This window comes from Procambarus clarkii, chromosome 16 (assembly GCF_040958095.1).
Source record: "Procambarus clarkii isolate CNS0578487 chromosome 16, FALCON_Pclarkii_2.0, whole genome shotgun sequence".
In the NCBI taxonomy this organism is placed as follows: Eukaryota; Metazoa; Arthropoda; class Malacostraca; order Decapoda; family Cambaridae; genus Procambarus; species Procambarus clarkii.
In genome coordinates this window covers 35555898-35574517 of record NC_091165.1, presented here as the reverse complement: position 1 = coordinate 35574517, position 18620 = coordinate 35555898, and the positions used below count along the sequence as shown (strand labels likewise).

The 18620-nt window shown below is 43.4% G+C and overlaps 1 protein-coding gene across 1 annotated transcript; it reads left to right on the top strand.

Annotated features, from left to right (window-relative positions):
- Positions 1-234: 234 nt before the first annotated feature.
- On the top strand, positions 235-11746 carry LOC138365330 (peptide transporter family 1-like). The gene is made up of 5 exons (XM_069325625.1): positions 235-447; positions 5811-6031; positions 6528-6694; positions 9502-10304; positions 11128-11746. Exons 1-5 carry the CDS (start codon positions 235-237, stop codon positions 11731-11733), a joined length of 2010 nt encoding a protein of 669 aa, XP_069181726.1. The 3' UTR covers positions 11734-11746.
- Positions 11747-18620: the final 6874 nt, after the last annotated feature.

Below are 18620 nucleotides of genomic sequence, written 5' to 3'. Positions count from 1 at the left end.
CTCCGATGTCAGTTTCACAAATCTCGTGAATTTTTGCAAAGTATCCCCTTTCATCCATGTATTTAAAAGTTATTTTGAAATTATGCAAGTTTAGCATAGGCTTCTCTCACAATGTTTAAAATAAGAAAAAATCCAGGCATCCTTCATTATGGTTTTTAATTGTGTTTATACTGAAACAGGTGAAGTAAGAGAGGCGTCATGGCGTATGGAAGGAGGTCTGGCAGGGCGGTCATGATGGCCTACCCTCGAGGGGCCATAGTCATCCTGGTGTCCTACCTGCTCGAGCGCCTCGTCTACTACGGGCTCTTCGGCGGTGCTGTGTTCTACATGCAGCGGATGTTGGGTTTCACCTCCTCCTCGGCCACGACGGTCACGGCCATCATGGAAGGCCTCGTCTATCTCGCGCCCATTGCCAGCGCCATCCTGGCCGATGTCTATCTGGGCAAGGTGGGTCGGGTGTGTGTGTATACTCCCCGTGTTGTGCTTGCGTGGATTGAGCTTTGGCTCTTTGGTCCGTCTCTCAACCGTCAATCAACTGGTGTAAAGATTGCTGAGCCTGTTGGGCTCTTATCATATCTACATTTGAAACTGTGTGTGGAGTCATCCTCCACCACACTGCTGCCTAGTGCATTCCATTTTCTAACTACCCGGACACTGAAAAAATTCTTTCTAGTGTTTGTGACTCAATTAGTTAATAAGTTTCCACCTGTGTCCCTCTGCGCGCCCTCTAATGATTCTCCTCATTCACTTTGCATCATCTGCAAACATTGATATGAAGGCGTCTCTTGTATGGGACATTATCAAATGTTTTCTGATAATCAAAGAATATACAGTATACCCAACCTTCTCTCTCTTATTTCATTTCTGTCTCCTTACTGCAGAACTGCAGCAAATTTGTCAAGCAGGATTTAGCTTTACAAAATCCGTGCTGGTGGTTTGAGACAAAATTTATCTGTTTTAAATGTTCGATTAACCTGCTTCCGATCAGTCTCTCTAGTAAGTGGCTGGGGATACTCGTCAGTGATAAGGTTCTATAGTATAACGGTTTCTGCCTTTATAGTATAGAATGCAGAGTCGTACCACATTAGGTATCTTCCAGCAATCAGGATGTTTTCCTGTTTTTGACAAAGAATTAATATTATAGCAAGGGGGGGGGGTGTTGCACAATTGCTTCAGTTGCCTCTTTTTAGAGTCAATGGGAATATTTCGTCTGGTCTTACAGCTTTCGTCACGTTCAGAAACTGTAATTGCGTCCTTACTTCATCTGGTCGTCATTATAATTTCAGTGAGGCTTTCCTCTGGAAGTCCCCATTCGGTTTGGACTCTTAACTGTAGTGGCAAAATCAGGTTCCAGCTTGAATACTTCTTAAAAACTGATGTTAAGTTTCTCATCATTCGTAGCATTACTTCCTTATGTTTTACAAGTCTGATAACCTGGTTGTTCGCAGTCATCTTCCTCTTGATGTTGCTACACAACAGTTTTGGCTGGGACTTAGCACTGAATTCATAGTCATTCTTATACTGTTTCTCTGCCTCTCTCTGGTTTCTGTGTAATCATTTCTGGACTCTGTGTATACATTGTGATTTCCTTCTGCTCTGTGTTCTCTATATTTCTTCCACGTTCTTTTGCTTATTTTCTCAACTTCCAGCCCAACCATTTGTGGTGGACGGTAGAGCGACGGACTCGCTTCATGCAGGTCGGCGTCAATCCCCGACCGTCTAAGTGGTTGGGCACAATTCCCTCCCCCGTCCCATCTCAAATCCTTATCCTGACCCCTTCCAAGTGCTATATAGGTTATATTGTCTTATCACTTTCTCCTGGTAATTACCTTACCTTTTCTTTACTTCCCAAACACTGCCACTTTAACCATCGGGTAATGTTCGTCGTGCTTCCTTTAACCCTTAGTGGTGGTATAAATCTTTCTTCAGCTTCTTTGAGTTTGTTCGTTACGTAGTCCATCATGTCGTGTTGATTTTCCTCTGAGGTCTCCTCATTTATTCCCTCCAGGAATTCTCTGATCTTATGTATTCAAAGACTAAGACATAGTGGTCGCTTATTGGCGTTTTATGGCCAATGTTTTTAATGTCATCTCACTCTGTGTGAAGACCAGGTCTAATGTAGCTGGTTTGTCACCACCTCTTCTTGTTTACTTCCTGACATATTACACTAAGAATTTTATCTCAACCACTTCTACAAGCTTTGCACTCTGTCTTATCTCCTACTTTTGGGCCCATTGTTTCTCAGTCAGTTTGGCCATGACTGAAGTCTCCTGTTACTATATTCTATATAGTCTCTATGAAGTCTCCTGTTACTATATTCTATACTACACATTCTAAACATATCAAAAAAAGTTTCAAAAACTGTGGGCATTCTTTCTAAGATCAGATATTATGTACCACGCCCTGCCCTGGTGACTCTCTATTACTCCCTTATCTATCCATATCTCAACTATGGTATTTGTGCTTGGGGCTCTACTACCCAAAATCACTTACGTCCTCTAATTACTCAACACAAAGCTGCTATTAGGACAATATCCAATTCTGGCCCCAGACATCACTCGGTACCCCTACTCAAATCTCTGAATATGTTAGACATTAAGTCACTGCACATTCTCTCATGTGTATTATACATATATGAAACGCTAAACTATAATGCCAATCCTGATCTCAAAAGCTTCATAGAAGGTTGTAACAGAACCCATGAGCACCACACCAGAAATAAATACAGTTTTGATATTCCTAGAGTACGACTAAATCAAACCAGAAATGCTCTACAAATCAAGGGGCCCAGAATGTGGAATGACCTTCCCAACCATGTTAAAGACTGTACCTCTCTCAACCAGTTTAAGTTAAAAACGAAGCTATACCTAATAAATTCCATGTAACCCACCTTACCACCCTGTTGTCAACCCATGTATATTTTTTGTTTTTTTGTTTTTCAAATCAACGCTGTTTGAATGTAATTTTCTGTAATAATTTGTAATTGTATTTGTGCTGCTTTTTCAACAATGTTCCCCCCTCTTTTACCTCTATTTTTTATATGTACTCATCACATCTTTTCTTTTTACCCATTAGTTTTAAGCTGTAGTCATTAATGTTTTTCCTGCCCGAAACGCTTTGCGTAATAGTGGCTTTAGGCATTGTATGTACTAGCTCTATCTATAAAGCCAACAAACTTTGTAAATCTCTTTATGTATGTACCTTACCTAAATAAAGATTATTATTATTATTATTATATATAAGTTTCACTTTCAGTGTATGGGCTACCACCCTTTGGTATTCTTACCTCAGTCTTCTGTTGTTCTTTGAAGGGTTGTAGATTACAGCCACAACCTCTTTCTCAATATCCAATTAAATTATTCGCATGATGCAGTTCTTGTAGTTGTTTGCCACCTCTAAACAAACCCCTTCAGAGATCCGGTTTATTTTTACCAACAGTGCCACACCTGTCTTCTCTCTGAAGTCTTTCCTCTCTCATTACCTAGTGTTTCATTGGGAATATTGCATTTCAGTACTAATCATAGCAGTTAGTTTGGTCTCCATCAGAGTTTCCATCCTCAGTCCTTTCTTTGAGTTCATCTGCTTTATTTGATAGTCCATCAACATTGGTCTACCAGATCTTCAGAGTTTGCACTGGTGTCCTGTCCTCTGGGCAGTTAGTTTCCAGTCTGAGTATGGGGCTTAGGTTAGGTTAGGGTAGGTTTGGTTATGTTCAGTTGAGTTCGTAGGTAGGGTAGGTATCATAGGAAGGTACATTTGGGATGTGAAAGGGAACAGGGTGTTGGATGTCTGTGTGGCATTGAGCTGGGGGTTTCACTTTGGTGGAGAGGAAATTGTTTGGCTTGGGGGCTGGTGAAGGGAAGATGGCAGACGAGAGTGACTGAGTTCCAAGGAGAAATGTAGGAAGCGGTATAGGTGGTAGTTGATGCTAAATGGGTGGCAATTGGTGGTTGGTGGGTTGCAATTGATGGGAGAGGGAAATTGGTGCTACTGCGATGGAAGGAGGTTTCTGTGAGTGTTTGTGTAAGGGGTGCATGAGCAGGAATGTCAGGACCCGGGTTACCATGATATGGGGAACCAGGATCTGGGCATACCAATAAACATTGCCAGCCATGGTTGTGAGAGCACCAAAAGATTGCCGTAAAGAGCAGTCGGGGTAACTGTCAATAAACAACAGCCGGGATTATCAAGGTATACATCAGGTAGGGGTAAGGAATGACGGCATCAGGGAGCGCGCTCAGAATTATAAGGAGAAAGGCAGGCAAGAAAAACAAGTGTACGTGTTTGGTCTTTAATCAAGGTAGAATTAAGGTAGCAAATTGCATCTTATATATCAATACGAACCTGTTTTCGTGGTCGGCGTGTATACTGACGAAGTTGGCCAGGCGTAGCCAAGGGGAAGGTCATGTATAATGAGGATTGTGTGTATAGCCTCGTATGTTTATCCCAGACCTATCTGGGGGTAGGTCTGACGTAGGATTGACGGCGCTGGAACCAATCGTATTGGTGTATGCCTTTCCATTGGAGACTTTCAGCGCCGTGGAGAGACCTGCTGCCTGGGTAACAGCTTCTCCCCCTAATCAACTTACCCTGGCTATGTGCCCTGGTGAGGCCACTCCAGACCAGGCCGACGCCAGTGCGCAAGTCCATAGTGTACTGAGACTGATGGATGCCTACTACCTTACCTTAAACTCCGGAGCTGGAGCCTCTGGAGCAGTTCGTTGTTGCCTTCAACTTCATTCTGACAGTTCCTGCGACGACGCTGGAATCAATCGTATTAGCGTTTGCCTTTCCATTGGAGACTTTCGGTGCCGCGGAGAGGGGGACCTGCTGCATGGGTGACAGCTTCTCCCCTGTATCAACCTACTCTGCCTTTGCGCCCTGGAGAGGCCACTCCAGACCGACAACCAGAACGTAACGCCATAGTCTCTTGAGACTGATAGATGCCTACTACTACTACTACTACCTTTCCTTGCGATGATTCCGGGAGTTAAGGTCCCCGCGGTCCGGTCTCTGACCAGGTCTCCTGGTCAGAGACCCCAGGTGAAGATCGTGTGTATTGTGGATCCTTACCATAATATACTTTGCGTGAAGATCGTGTACATATGATTCATTGTATTCAGTATATATACTGATGATCTTCGCCTGTTTGCATGTAGTGAGGATTGTGTATAATGAGAATTGTGAATGTTGTATAGTGATGGTCGTGAGCTGTGAGGGCCACAGCTCGGGAGAACTATGTGTGTATAGTGAAGATTGTCACTGCAGACAAGCATAACTAGGACCTGCCACTAGTGAAGGTACGCACAGTGAAAACATTCACCCAGGTGTGTATGCGTGTTGATTGTATGTATCATGTGTAATGAACATCAAACATTAGTTTTTTATTATTATTATTTATTTATACAAGAGTTCTTACATTATTTATTGTAGAGCCACTATCACGCGTAGCGTTTCGTACAAGTCCATAATCCTGTGTTCCCCGGAATACGACCCGCCAAATCGTTTAATAACCAGGTTCCCATTTTATTGGTGGGTAAAGAGAGGCTACAGTTAATAAGGATTGACGCCAAGTAAATCTTCCCCGGACAAGATACGAATCCAGGACAAAGCGCTCGCGGAACGCGTCTTATCCGGTCTTGAGATAAAAGCAAAAGTTAACTTCTGTTTCACTAAGTTGACTTAGTGAAGGTCCTGTTATCTGTATATATCTTCTAAGCTGAACTTCACTCTCACTCAAGCAACCTCACACTATAATACTCCCCGTACCTCTTCAACACCTCTTAGTCTCTGTCACCTTCCTCATACAGGCTCGCACAGTGTTCCTGATGTGCTGCGGGTACACAGTGGGCGCCGTCATCTTTACCCTTTCTTCGGTCACTCCCATCATGGCCTCCTTCAGCGCCGCCAAATTTACAGGAGTCTTGGGCATGCTGGCGCTGGGCATCTGCACAGGGCTCATGAAAGCTGTGTATTCCTCCCTCGGGGCCGACCAGTTCAAAGTCCCAGAACAACGGGATCAACAGAAGAGGTATGTTAAAGTGGGAGAGGTTCATCAGGAGGTGAATTGGGGATATTGATGGGTGTGGAAGGCTGGGAAGAGGGAGTTCACAGGTTGGTGGGTTTTGTAAAGGAGTTAGATGGGTTTGTGGTGTGGCTGATATTTGTCCTTGCTATACACGGTAGGAAGTGCAATTAAAAAGTTGCAGCCAAGTTCCCGAACAGACTCGCAGAGGAAAGCGTTCACAAGGACTTAATGCTTTATGATGGAAAACTATGGAAGAAGGATCATGGCTCCTATTCCATGGTCATATTTAGCGAAATCTGTGTATAAGACGTGTACATTTTAGTTTGCTTCAATAATACTTTGTAATTTTGTTGAAATGGTCAAGTAGTTATGAAAGAAAAAACAATCCTGCTCTTGATGACGTGTTAGATGGAGTTATTAATTCGTTTTTTTGCACATAAACCAGAAAACTGGTAAGTTGTCATCTTAGTATTCTCTCAACTTGTCATTTCTGTTGCAGGTTCTTTTACGCCTTCTACTGGATGATCAACGCTGGCGCCTTCGTCGGGCTATTCATAACAGCTCAAATACGAGACTCTGTCCAGTGCTTCGGTGATGACTGCTACTTCCTCTCCTACATTATAATGGCCGGCCTCATGGTTGTCTCCACCGTCATCTTCGCTGCTGGTCAGTCCACTAGGATAATAATCTTTAAACAATTTTTATTATTTATTGATGTATTTTCAAGATGGCACCATGGACTATTTTATTACAAATTTTGTGACTAAATAAAACGTTTCTGTAAAGCCACAAACATATGTGTGTAATGCTGCAAATTAGTTCCAGATGACACCGTAGCATATTAGTCCCAGATGACACCGTAGCATATTAGTCCCAGATGTCACCATAGCATATTAGTCCCAGATGACACCGTAGCATATTAGTCCCAGATGACACCGTAGCATATTAGTCCCAGATGACACCGTAGCATATTAGTCCCGGATGACACCGTAGCATATTAGTCCCAGATGACACTGTAGCATATTAGTCCCAGATGACACCGTAGCATATTAGTCCCAGATGACACCGTAGCATATTAGAGGCAGTCAGAGAAGCCTGTAAAGTGTAGAAGGCGAGCGAGCAGGTAATTAGTCCAACGGTGTGTCCCACTATGCCTTTAATCTCCTTCCTTTTCCTATGTTTTGTTACGGGCTATTCATACCCATGCAACCTCTTGGGTGGCTTAATCTTCATCAATCAATCAATTTATGTTTTGTCCCATACAACAGTACTCACTCATGTTTCTTCATTAGGAAAACAGAGTTTAGAACATTCTTCTTAAAAACTTAAGACGGGTATATATATTCTTGAAGATAATTCGTATACATATGATAATCTTTATTTCATCAACGAGACTTGTAGACTGTCTCTTGATATATAATTGTGCAATACTCTCCCCAGTGTCTCCACTTGACAGCTCAGGTAGTGCACCATTAGTTGGCTCATCTAGTAAGACCTCACACGTCTGGCTTAGACAAACTTTAGGGGCAGAAGGGATGCTTTGCGGGGCTTTTATGGGACCCCACAAGCATTCATGGGGAACCAGCTGTCAGATCTATGAATTTGACCATTGAGGAAGAGGCACTGATGCCTCCCACAATCACGTAGATTTGCGCCTACGTGATTGTCCCACTTGCCCTTTCGTAGGCTTGTCCCTAGCCTGTAGCCTTATCCTTATCCATGTCCCCCCTAGCTTGTAGGCTTGAGACATGGCGGTCGTTGGGAAATTCAAGATGGGTCTCCTTACCTTCGCTCTCACCGTGCGTAGACAGAAAAGTCATACTGAACACCAAATACAATGGCCAACTCCTTGACTATTGATTGCTTCTAAGACAAGGGTGTTTAATTAGGCCTAATTATCGTAACTGGACAGTTAGTTACTTTATTTCATTTGTTATGCACCCTATACCCATCTTGTGGGCAGTAGTGGAAAGGGTTACAGAGGCACATAATGGGTTCAGGGACTGAACCCCACAATTCATTTAGCTAAGCAAGTTACAGTTTTAATGCACAACGACCCTCGTGATAGCAATGGCCTGATGGTAATGTAGGCTCATCAGAGACCCAAAATGATAGACTCAAGTCCATACATAATGATTTTAGATCCATGCATATGTGGTTCTGCATGCGTATTGTATACAACAGTAATGCGTATACTCTTGCATTCACAAGCTGATTTCCCTACTGTAGTTCACACAATGTACACCATTAAATCAGCTGTGGCATTAATTCTCTCAGAAAATGGGAAATTCCACTAGGGCAACGAGGAGGACACGAACTTACGACCTTATCATGGCCAAGCCGCATACACTACAATTGACCACCGTAACTTGTAAAAGTCATACAACCGGATTTCTACTGAAATCACAGGAAGTCTGGAGGCCCCTATTGAAGCCAGTCCAAGTTTTACGTAAAAAACACAGGAACACGTTGTGTGTTTCTGAAGTTGAGGCGTAAGGTGTGGCACCACTCTGCCATTCCACCTGAGTGCTTGTGGGTTATACCCCAGCCACTTTGACTGGAAGGTCAAGGGTCATGGCCCAATCATGTCAAAGTCTGTACCTCTCTCAACCAGTTTAAAACTTACATAATAAACGCCATGTAACTTACCTTACTCCTAAATGTCAACCCATCTTTCCTATTTTAAACAATGCTGTTTGTTGACCAACTTGATTAATTGCTATTTTCTGCATTATTTCCCCCCCCCCCCCCAGTTATTTTTACTCCTTTTTTCAACACAATTTATACTTTAAGCTCAATTATTATTAAGTTTTAGTCTAAGTGTTCCCCCCCCCCCCCCTCACACACACCTTGTCCGAAACGCTATGCGTATTAGTGGCTTTAGGTATTGTATGTACTAGCTCTATCTTTAAATGTTTGTAACTTATCTTCAATGTATGTAGATTTACCTGAATAAAAAATCTAAATCTAAATCTAAGGTAGGGCGACGGTCTCGCTTCATGCAGGTCGGCGTTCAAGCCCCGACCGTCCAAGTCGTTGGGCACCATTCCTCTCCCCCCCCCCCCCCTGTCCGACCACCTGAGCTGGACGGAAGAGCGACGGTCTTGCTTCATGCAGGTCGGCGTTCAATCACCAAATCCTTATCCTGACCCTTTCCCAGTGCTATATAGTCGTAATGGCTTGGCGCTTTCCCCCTAATATTTAAAATAAATTAAATTGTGGGTTATACGTAAAATTTGGACTGACTTCAGTAGGGGCCTCCAGACTTTCTGTGAATTCAGTAGAAATCCGGTTGTATGACTTTTACAAATCAGCGATGGTCTAGTGGTGGAGTATTCGCGGTAATGCCAAGGTCGTAGGTTCGTGACCCTAGTGGATTTTCTCATTGATATACATCACTTTAATGTTATTTCTGTGTGTTTTAATTCTCTCACATCATCTCTATTATCTGTTATGTATTTGTAATATTACAGGTAGGTCGCAGTACAAGGAGGGGCCCCCAGACACAATGATCTTAAAAACAGTTCGCTGCGTTGCATACGCGGTTCGCAAGATCTGGGATAAGAACCGAAAGCCTGTGCAGCACTGGCTTGACCGTGCTCAGGACAAATTTGATGCTCAGTTGCTGCTGGACGTGAAGGTGACCTTGCGTGTTCTTCTGCTGTTCTGCACCTTCCCGCTCTTCTGGGCTCTCTTCTACCAGACCTTCACTAGTATGATATTCCTGGCTAAACGTCTCGACGGTATGGTGGGCAGCTATAGGATCCCGCCAGATATGTCTTCCACTGCCAACTCACTGCTCGTTTTAGCTCTCATTCCGTTCTTTGATTTTGTGGTCTACCCCTTGTTGGCCCGCGTTGGCGTCCTCACCAAGACCACATCCCGGATGATCGCGGGGATGTGCTTCACCATCACCGCCTTCCTGGTCTACGCACTGGTGAACATGAGCGTGGAACAGACTTTCATTCCTCCAGAGCAGGCGAGAATCCACGTTTACAACGCACTGCCTTGCCAGATGGTGGTGGAGGTGCCCTTCGTCAAGACCGGTCAGCTGAGTGTGGAGAGCGGAGGCCAGGTGGTTCTGCCTAGCTTGACTGTCACATATAGTGATGAGGTGGAGGCCAAGGTGACAGCCTCCTGCCTCGCCCCAGACATGAGGCAGGTGAGAGTGAGGGTGCTGGGTGCCCATGAGACAACACTCCTTGTCACCTCCACTGGCGTGCTGGCTCTCCCTCCCACACTCGAGTACATCAAAGACGAAGATGCCGACACCAAAGTGAGTCTCCCCACCCAATCATTTCCTCTCAGTTTCATAGCTTTAAAAAGTTAAATGCTAACAATGAGAGCAGACTTTACTAAAGATTCAGCACTAATCATTTCAAGTAACTAGCAACTGGAAAGTGTATCATAAAGTGTCACCATGATGTCAAGTCAACTGTAAAATACATTAATAAAACACAACAACGGGCGAGTATAATGCTTCACAACACAGTTCCATGCAGAGAATGATAATATCCTAGCAATTATTTTTACTTTTACAAATATTGAAAACATTTTCATAATCTGAGATATTTTACAACTTTCTCCATCCTCAAAAATTTATTTAACAAGTTTTTGAATGCTTTTGACTAATAAATAAGAGCCATTTATTACAGGTCTATTAAGTAGTTTTTAATTAGTTTTGTTACTATTATTATTGATAGTCACAAGGCAATCACAACAGCGTGATTTATCAATGATAAAATCACTGGAGCCGAGCAGGGATTGGTCCAGCATCTTAAGATGCTGGTTTATCTTAAGGTGCTGCTTCGTCTAAAGATGCCACTTCATCTTAAGACAATTTCATTAGCAACAAAATCCTTAGAGAACAAAGTAGTGTCTGGATGAATATCTTTTGTAGCATGTTATGGGGGGCCTAGCGCGTGTTTGACATTCACCAAGATGTTGCTTCGATCCCCACTGCTGAAGTGATTTTCTCATTACTGATATTATCATTGTTATTGTTAATATTATTTGATGATGCCTTAGAAATAAATAATCCGTAAAATTTAGGGCCTGATTTCCTGGTGTTGTTCAGCTGTGTTGGTTCGCCCTGACAGGTGCGAGTGTTGGCGCCTGCGCACAACGAGCTCAACGTGACGCTTACGTACGACACCATCCTCCACAACTTCCAGCTCCTGGAGGGAAAGACGGAGTTCCAGCGCATCAGTCCCCAGGAGTACAAGGTGATGGTGGAAGAGGTGGAAGTTGGAGAGGCTGCAGTGTACCAGGACGGTGTGTACGACATCGTCATCACCACCACCGACGTCTTCCTCTTCCCCATGACGGCCCCTGCAAACGTTCACATGTTGTGGCTCCTTCCCCAGTACGTCCTCATCACCATCGGCGAGGTCCTCTTCTCAGTCTCTGGCATGGACTTTGCTTACTCGCAGGCCCCGATGGCCATGAAGTCTTCACTGCAGGCAGCTAATCTCTTCACAATTACTGTCGGCTTGTGGCTCTTTGCAGGACTAACAAGCCTGAGCTCTGCCACGGGGGCCTTCAAGCACCGACCCTCTCACGAAGCCTTCTTCTATGCTTGTCTCATGTCCGTCAACACAATAATCTTCATCGTGCTGATTAGGAGAAACAAGAAATCTCGCCTGAGGACCCCGGTATGGAGACATACACAAATGAATCCTGTCTGTGAGCCCATCAACAATTAGCCTCTCACGACAATCTTGTTTCATAGCCGTCTCCGTGCCGTAGTGGTAAAGCACTCGGCGAGTGCTTCGCGAACGCTTTGGCCTGTTTCGTATTCTGGCTGGGGAGGATAGACTGGGCGCCAATCCTTATCTGTAGCCTCTTTAACCAGCAGTGAATGGGTACCTGATTGTTAAAGGATTTGGCGGGTTGTATTCCGGGGAAAAAATTAGGATTAAGGACTTGCCCGAAACGCTATGCGTGCTAGTGGCTTTACAAAAAATGTAAAATATCTTGTATATAAAAAAATGAACGGTCTATGTAGTCGTATTTCCTGTGACGACCGCTCGCAGGTATGGCGTCCCCGGCAGGATTGTCTAATTGTCACTTATGAACGTCGAATTCTCAGTTAATTTGCAAAATTCGTATTTATTGGGCAGGTAAGTAGCTGAATCTAAAACAGCAACAAATAACACTTGTAACTTGCACGTCTCCTGTGCCAGATGAGTACAACGGGCTCACCATAACATGGCTGCCTGGAACTTTTTGTTGTGAGTAGCTGAATCTAAAACAATAACGTTTATAACTTACTCATGCCTGTTTCACCTCTTGGATGGCTTAATCTTCATCAATCAATCAATCACATGTAACTTGTAACCTGCTTTTGCTTTTGATAATGTTGACAAGCATCAACGAAACTCACCTCTTAGTGTTTTGATTAAATTGTAAAAGGAATTTCGGAGAGTTAATTGTTCAACTTTCTTCTAAAGTGAAAAAAACATGATACAAGTAGAGACGATTCGCGCTAGAATAGTGGCTCTCGTCCTTTCTGTCCCTGTCCCTATACAGCCCGTTGCCGTCGTGAGGGGCCTTCGTGGGCGGCTGTTGGAGTGTGATGCTCCATGGGACAGTCCTCTGTCATGTTGAAGCCTTATGCTCCTACTGCCGTCTTCACAAATTGTGCTAGATGCTTTTTCCTCTTCCTTATGTTTCATGTTTCATGAAACAGAACGTAAATGATTTTGGGTAGTAAAACCCCGAGCACAAATACCATAGTTGAGATAAGGATAGATGAGAGAGTAATAGTGTCACCAGGGCAGGGCGGGGTACATAATATCTGATCTTAGAAAGAATGCCAACAATGTTTGAAACTTTTTTTGATATATTAAGAATGTGTCCCTGGAAATTCAGCTTGTTGTCAATGAGAACGCCAAGAAATTTGCCATCTACTTTGTTACAAATTTTGGTATTGTTTATCCTGAGATTTATTTGATTTGAGGATTTATTGCTAAACAAAATATAGAAAGTTTTGTCAATATTGAGGGTGAGTTTGTTGGCAGTTATCCAGAGATGGACTTTATTTAGCTCAGTATTCACTGTGACATTTAGAGCAAGGAGGTCTGGCCTGGAGTAAATGAAGGTTGTGTCATCAGCAAATAGAATTGGTTTGAGGTGTTGGGAGGCATTTGGAAGGTCATTAATGTAGATGAGAAAGAGGAGAGGGCCAAGTATGCTGCCCTGAGGAACACCAAATGGAACATCAAATGTCCATGTAGCACGGGCTATGGTGAGCCCATAAAGCTTACAAGATTGATTGATTGATAAAGATTAAGCCACCCAAGAGGTGGCACGGGCATGAATAGCCCGTAAGTGGTACAAATTTTTTTTCTCAGTATTCTGAGGTTGCATTTAACCATCAAGCTGTTATCGCGGGGGGAGGATACTGCTTCACAGTCTTTATGAGGGTGTCCAGCTGCTGGACACCTTTGTTGACCAGGAGAGTGGCTGTGTTGATGGCTTCAGGGTGGCCACTGCATGATTCAGGAACTCTTAAAGCTCTTCTAAGGTCATTGGTTGCTTCACATTCCAGAAGATAGTGAAGTAATGGCTTTTCTGTGACAGTTTGGCAGAAGATGCACTCTCTCTGTCGGGGTTCACCAATCTCCCAGTTGCATCTGTAACCTAGACGTAGTCTATATAACCTAACTGCTATTTCCCTGTGGATTCCTTTTGGGATATTTTAACCTTTCTAATTTGGTTGCCTGAAGATACCATGTTGCAGATGGCGAACCTTCAGCTATTCTCTGGTGTAGGTCGGCTTTGTTGAGATGTGAGAGTTTTTTGGTGATGATGTTTTTTATGTTCTCTAGGCTGGGTTGAATTGTTTTATGTACCACTGGATGACGAGTTGCCAATTTAGCAATTTCATCAGCTTTTTCATTTAATGGGATTCCAATATGGGATGGGATCCAGTTTAAAGTTATGTTGAGTCCTTTGCCTTTAGCGACTGCTCCAAGATACAAAATGGTGGTAATTATTTCCACATTATCTTTCCACTGTTTTTGTCCTAGTATTTGAAGTGCAGCTTTTGAGTCTGTGTGTATGATTGCATTTTGAGTGTTTTGTGCAATCACATATGCGAATGCCTGTTGTATGGCAAACAGCTCAGTTTGGGTTGATGATACTAGTCCTCCCAGTCTCCAATATGCCTGTACGCTGGTCGTGCAAAGAGCAGCGCCAGCACTCTCATATTCTGTGTCCACCGACCGTCTGTGAAGATGTGGGTGGCTCCTGCTACTGCTATGCTATACATTTGCTCTTCTATTATGCGCCTTAGGATTGTCGGATCATAGGCAGCCTTTTTCATTGGGAGACTTTCTATTAGTATTTTGAAAGTAGGCTCTTCCCAAAGCGCGGAAGGAGTGTAATTTGGGTGTGGATGATCACCCTCTCTATCAAGAATCATGTTTTTAAATGTAGTCTGTTTAGGACTTTTCCTGCTCTTGCAACCCAAGAGTTTCCATTGTTTCGGCCTAGTCCAACCACCAAGGCCTGCGTACTGGGATTGGATCAGAAGAAATAATTATCTTACTGATAATTGTAGCTGTCCTTTGTGATATTCTTTCTTGTAGAGAGGGCAAACCCGTCTCCAGTCTAAGAGTTTCAAGCCTGGTCCACATGGGGGCTCCCAGTGCAGCTCTCATAGCATTGTTTTGGGCAACTTCAAGCTTTTTCCACTGTTGGTGTGATAGATTTGTGAGTGCAGGTGCGGCATAATCGATCACTGATCTGACTGCCTGTACATAATATGTGCGAAGGACTTGCAGATTGGCTCCTCCAGAAAGGGAGGTTAGCGACCTGAGGATTGCCGTCCGGGCCGCAGTTCGCTCTCTCAAATAAGTGACCTCAGCATTAAAATTCATGTGTGTGTCCAGGATGATTCCTAGATACTGATAGGTGTCGACCCATTCTATTGGTTGACCCTGTACTGTGAGTTGGATGTTGGGCTCTATTTTTATGGGCATGACCTTTGACTTTGAGGGGTTGAGTTTGATCCCAATCTGTTTTGCCTCTTTACTGATGCAGCTTACAAGAAGAAAGCTTGACATTTATAAGTGTGGGTACACCCCACTCTACAATTCACCTACTCACTTACCTAAATTAATCCCCTTAATCGTAGGGAATGGCGAAGGGTAGGGTGAGATGATTGTTGCCTGACTGCGGCTTCTAGCTTTCCGCTAGGTCTCACATCTTCCCTCCGGATCAGTGAGGGACCATCGAACATTTATATGCTCGAAGTCGAATTCATCTAAATGTTGATTACTGGTGTCAGCTACCGAATGAACACAGCCTCATATATACAAAGCCTCCTACGGTCGTCGGTGCGTGTGATTACTGTTGTATCTTTCGCTATGTTTTAGATATTGTGAAAGAGTTGACAGTAATCTTTCACAGAACATACAGCCCCGCTCCTGTGCCAGGTAAGTCCACAACGGGCTCATCATAGCCCGTGGTACTTGGAGCTTTTTGTTTTGAGTAGCTGAATCAAAAACAACAATAATGACTAATCATCAGTCTAATTTCAAAAATGGTTAAGTAAATGTGGGAACCGACCTGTGAGATTTATATTTATTTAATTTATATGAATTTATATAGAATTTATATTAACGTTAATTTATATATTTCGATAGCAATTTGTATGATGATAAGTGGACTGTATTTCTGCAATAAACTCACAAATCGATCCTCTACACATTAGGGAGGTTTATATTGAATTTATATATATGCAGCCAATCAAACTACAGTATTAAACTACATATATTGTTAAACATTGAAGAGGTTCCTTATCTTATTGTACAGTAGGCCTTAGTTCACCAGATATAACTAGGATGTAGGCACCAAATTTCCTCGTGTGAGGTGGCTTCCATCACCCAGTAACTGATACACAAAGCATGCTCCTCGTCTTGACCTGTCAAAAGACGCTAGCTGTAAAGCCAGAATCCTAATATATGACAGCTATATCAGAGAAAACACTGTACAAGGAACCATAAAGACCTAGGCTTAATTACCTTTTATTAAGAGGCAGTTCGTATTCTAACCGGCACGCCCCTATCTAATGACATTAATGGCCACAAATGATAGATAAATGGGTTTCGGCAGAACACTTAACTTGTATTTGTTGACAGTGTTGATGATGGTACACCTTTGGTTTCCATAACACTTCGTCCAAGTAAAATTAACAGGAGCCGAATTGCTCCCGTGCCTCTGTCTAAGTACAGTAACAACAATGGCTGACCACTTCCTCCTCACTGACGCTACTGGCCTACATTGTCCAGATGACAGTAAGTGATAGAAGGGTCACATTTACTCTATTTTAATATTGATAATTAAGTTAATTTATATAAGATGTTTTTAGGATGGTAAAGTCCAAAGACTAATGTATTTAAGAATAATTCCCAGCAGAATAGCTGGTGAATTTATAATAGTATGTGGTAATGATATCCCGTTTTCTATAGACGGAAAATTCCACTACAAGTTACATTTTCTATGGGTTAACTTGTTTATACAATGCAGCAATATTATCTGCCTGTATGATATTATTAAATGGTGTCGGATTTTCCGACAGTAAAGACGCTTGCGAGATACCGCACATCTTCAACATTCACCAACAAGAATGTAACACTCTATGTGTCCAGTTCCTACCCTCACAAGATGCTTCAGCTTCGACATAGACAGACAGACTCCGGCCGCATCGTTTCCATGCTCTCGTCCCGCATCGAGCTCTTCGACTCTGTCCGCATTCAGAGCGCCACGTTTTACGACTCTCATCCCGCATCCGAGCTCTCTACCCCAGGCCTCACTCAGCTCTGCTCTGCTCCAGGCTTCGTCTTAACGACTACGGCACTGCCATCAACGACTGCTGTAACCAAAAACTACAAAATAAATATGAAAAATCACTAAGTAGTAAGTAAGTAATTATCAAAAGAAGGCACCAAACCGGGAAGGCTATGTAGCACCATCAAATACGCAAAATAATCAGAGGGCGCTAAATATCACCAAGGATGCCAATACGAGAACAAAAACGCATAAGGCGAACGATATCAAAAGTATCCAAGTCACCAAGAATTCTATCGAGGGACAGGTGACCGCGAGGGGCGGTCGGACAGCAAGACACATGCTCGTCCTGGAAGTCAGGACATTCAAGAAGGATGCACGACCGTAAGAGGGACAATGCAACTAGGACAACAAGGAGCAGGGCTGCACTCCATCAAGTGACCATGGGTTAAGCGAGTATGGCCAATACGCAACCTCGCCAGAGCTGTTTCCCACCGCCGGTTATGGTGGAAGGAGGACGGCCACGAGAAAACACAACATTTAAGAGTACGTAGCTTGTTACCAGTAACAGACAACCAAGAAGCCTGCCAACGGGTAAGGACTGAGGAATGGATAACCGGGTAAATGTCGGAATACGGAATGCCTTTACGAGAGATGGGACAAGAGCGGACAGAAAAATCACTAAACTTAGTGTAGCTAACTAAGGAAACACGTACACGTTCGGACGTTGCAATAATAATATACTGTCCCTCTGGTGTGTTCATTCGTTTCTGCTTATTCATTCCATGCAGGCCCAAGTATCCTGTGGACATCTCCCTAAGTTGTGAATACGATTGTCACATGTTACAGTATCATCCTCCCGCCCGTAACTATCAAAAGTGCTTTAGAATTACTTGGATGCCAGTGAATAGTGGGAGTCGACCGTATTCTCTCCAACCCCCCCCCCCCCCCCCCGCTTGTGCCAGTGTAGATATTCCGGGTTAGGTCACAACAGGTGAGTGCATGTCCGGGTTCGGTGCCCATGCCACCCCTAGAGTAATTAACAACTTTAACTCTTCCGTGAACAGTACTCTTCGCCGTCGGTGACCGTAAAGTAATCATTTTCAGCAAAGACGAAGGTGGTGGCAGCGTTAAGTAGGTTTAAGTTAACTTTAAGCTAGTCATAATTCGTTGCAACTCGCTTGGTGGCAGTATCAGTGATAACCAGAGATTGGTTATGTTATAAATGGTGAAATAACTAAAGTAAAGTATTATGAATAAACTAAAGAAAATTAAAGTGTTATGTGACCAACAGGAATGTTAGTTATGGAGCAATAGATAATGGGGTTTTCTGCTGGACGTCCAGCTGTGATAAGACTCATCTTAATGGTCATTAACTTCACTGTGCCTTGTCAGAACAGGTAATGCTGGCCGAATCTGTCAGCCACTGCCTCACTGGAAATTAATACACCCATATTCAGTGTACCGGACTGGACCTGCAAGGCGGAGAACCATTGCATTTCGGAGGGCCTCTAATGTGAGACGGATGCTGAGTTTACCTGAGAGCCACTATTGACCTTCTAGTGGCCTCGATGAGGACAAGAAGCCGTGGCTTGTCAAAGATCCTCCCCCCCCCCCCCCCTCCCCCGTTTGTCCTGATTTTTTTCAAGCGGATTTTATAGTTCCACGGAGTTTTGACATTTGTGGCTTCGGCGGGTAGGTGATTCCATGGGTTTTCACCTTGTAGGTGAAAAAGCATTTTTTTTTTTTTTTTTTTTTTGAGATATATACAAGAGTTATTACATTCTTGTATATT

Coding starts and splice junctions, on each gene's coding strand:
- LOC138365330 (XM_069325625.1), top strand. CDS start 235: ATGGCCTACCCTCGAGGGGCCATAGTCATCCTGGTGTCCTACCTGCTC. Junction 6,032..6,527: donor CAACGGGATCAACAGAAGAG/GTATGTTAAAGT, acceptor TTTCTGTTGCAG/GTTCTTTTACGCCTTCTACT. Junction 6,695..9,501: donor CACCGTCATCTTCGCTGCTG/GTCAGTCCACTA, acceptor GTAATATTACAG/GTAGGTCGCAGTACAAGGAG.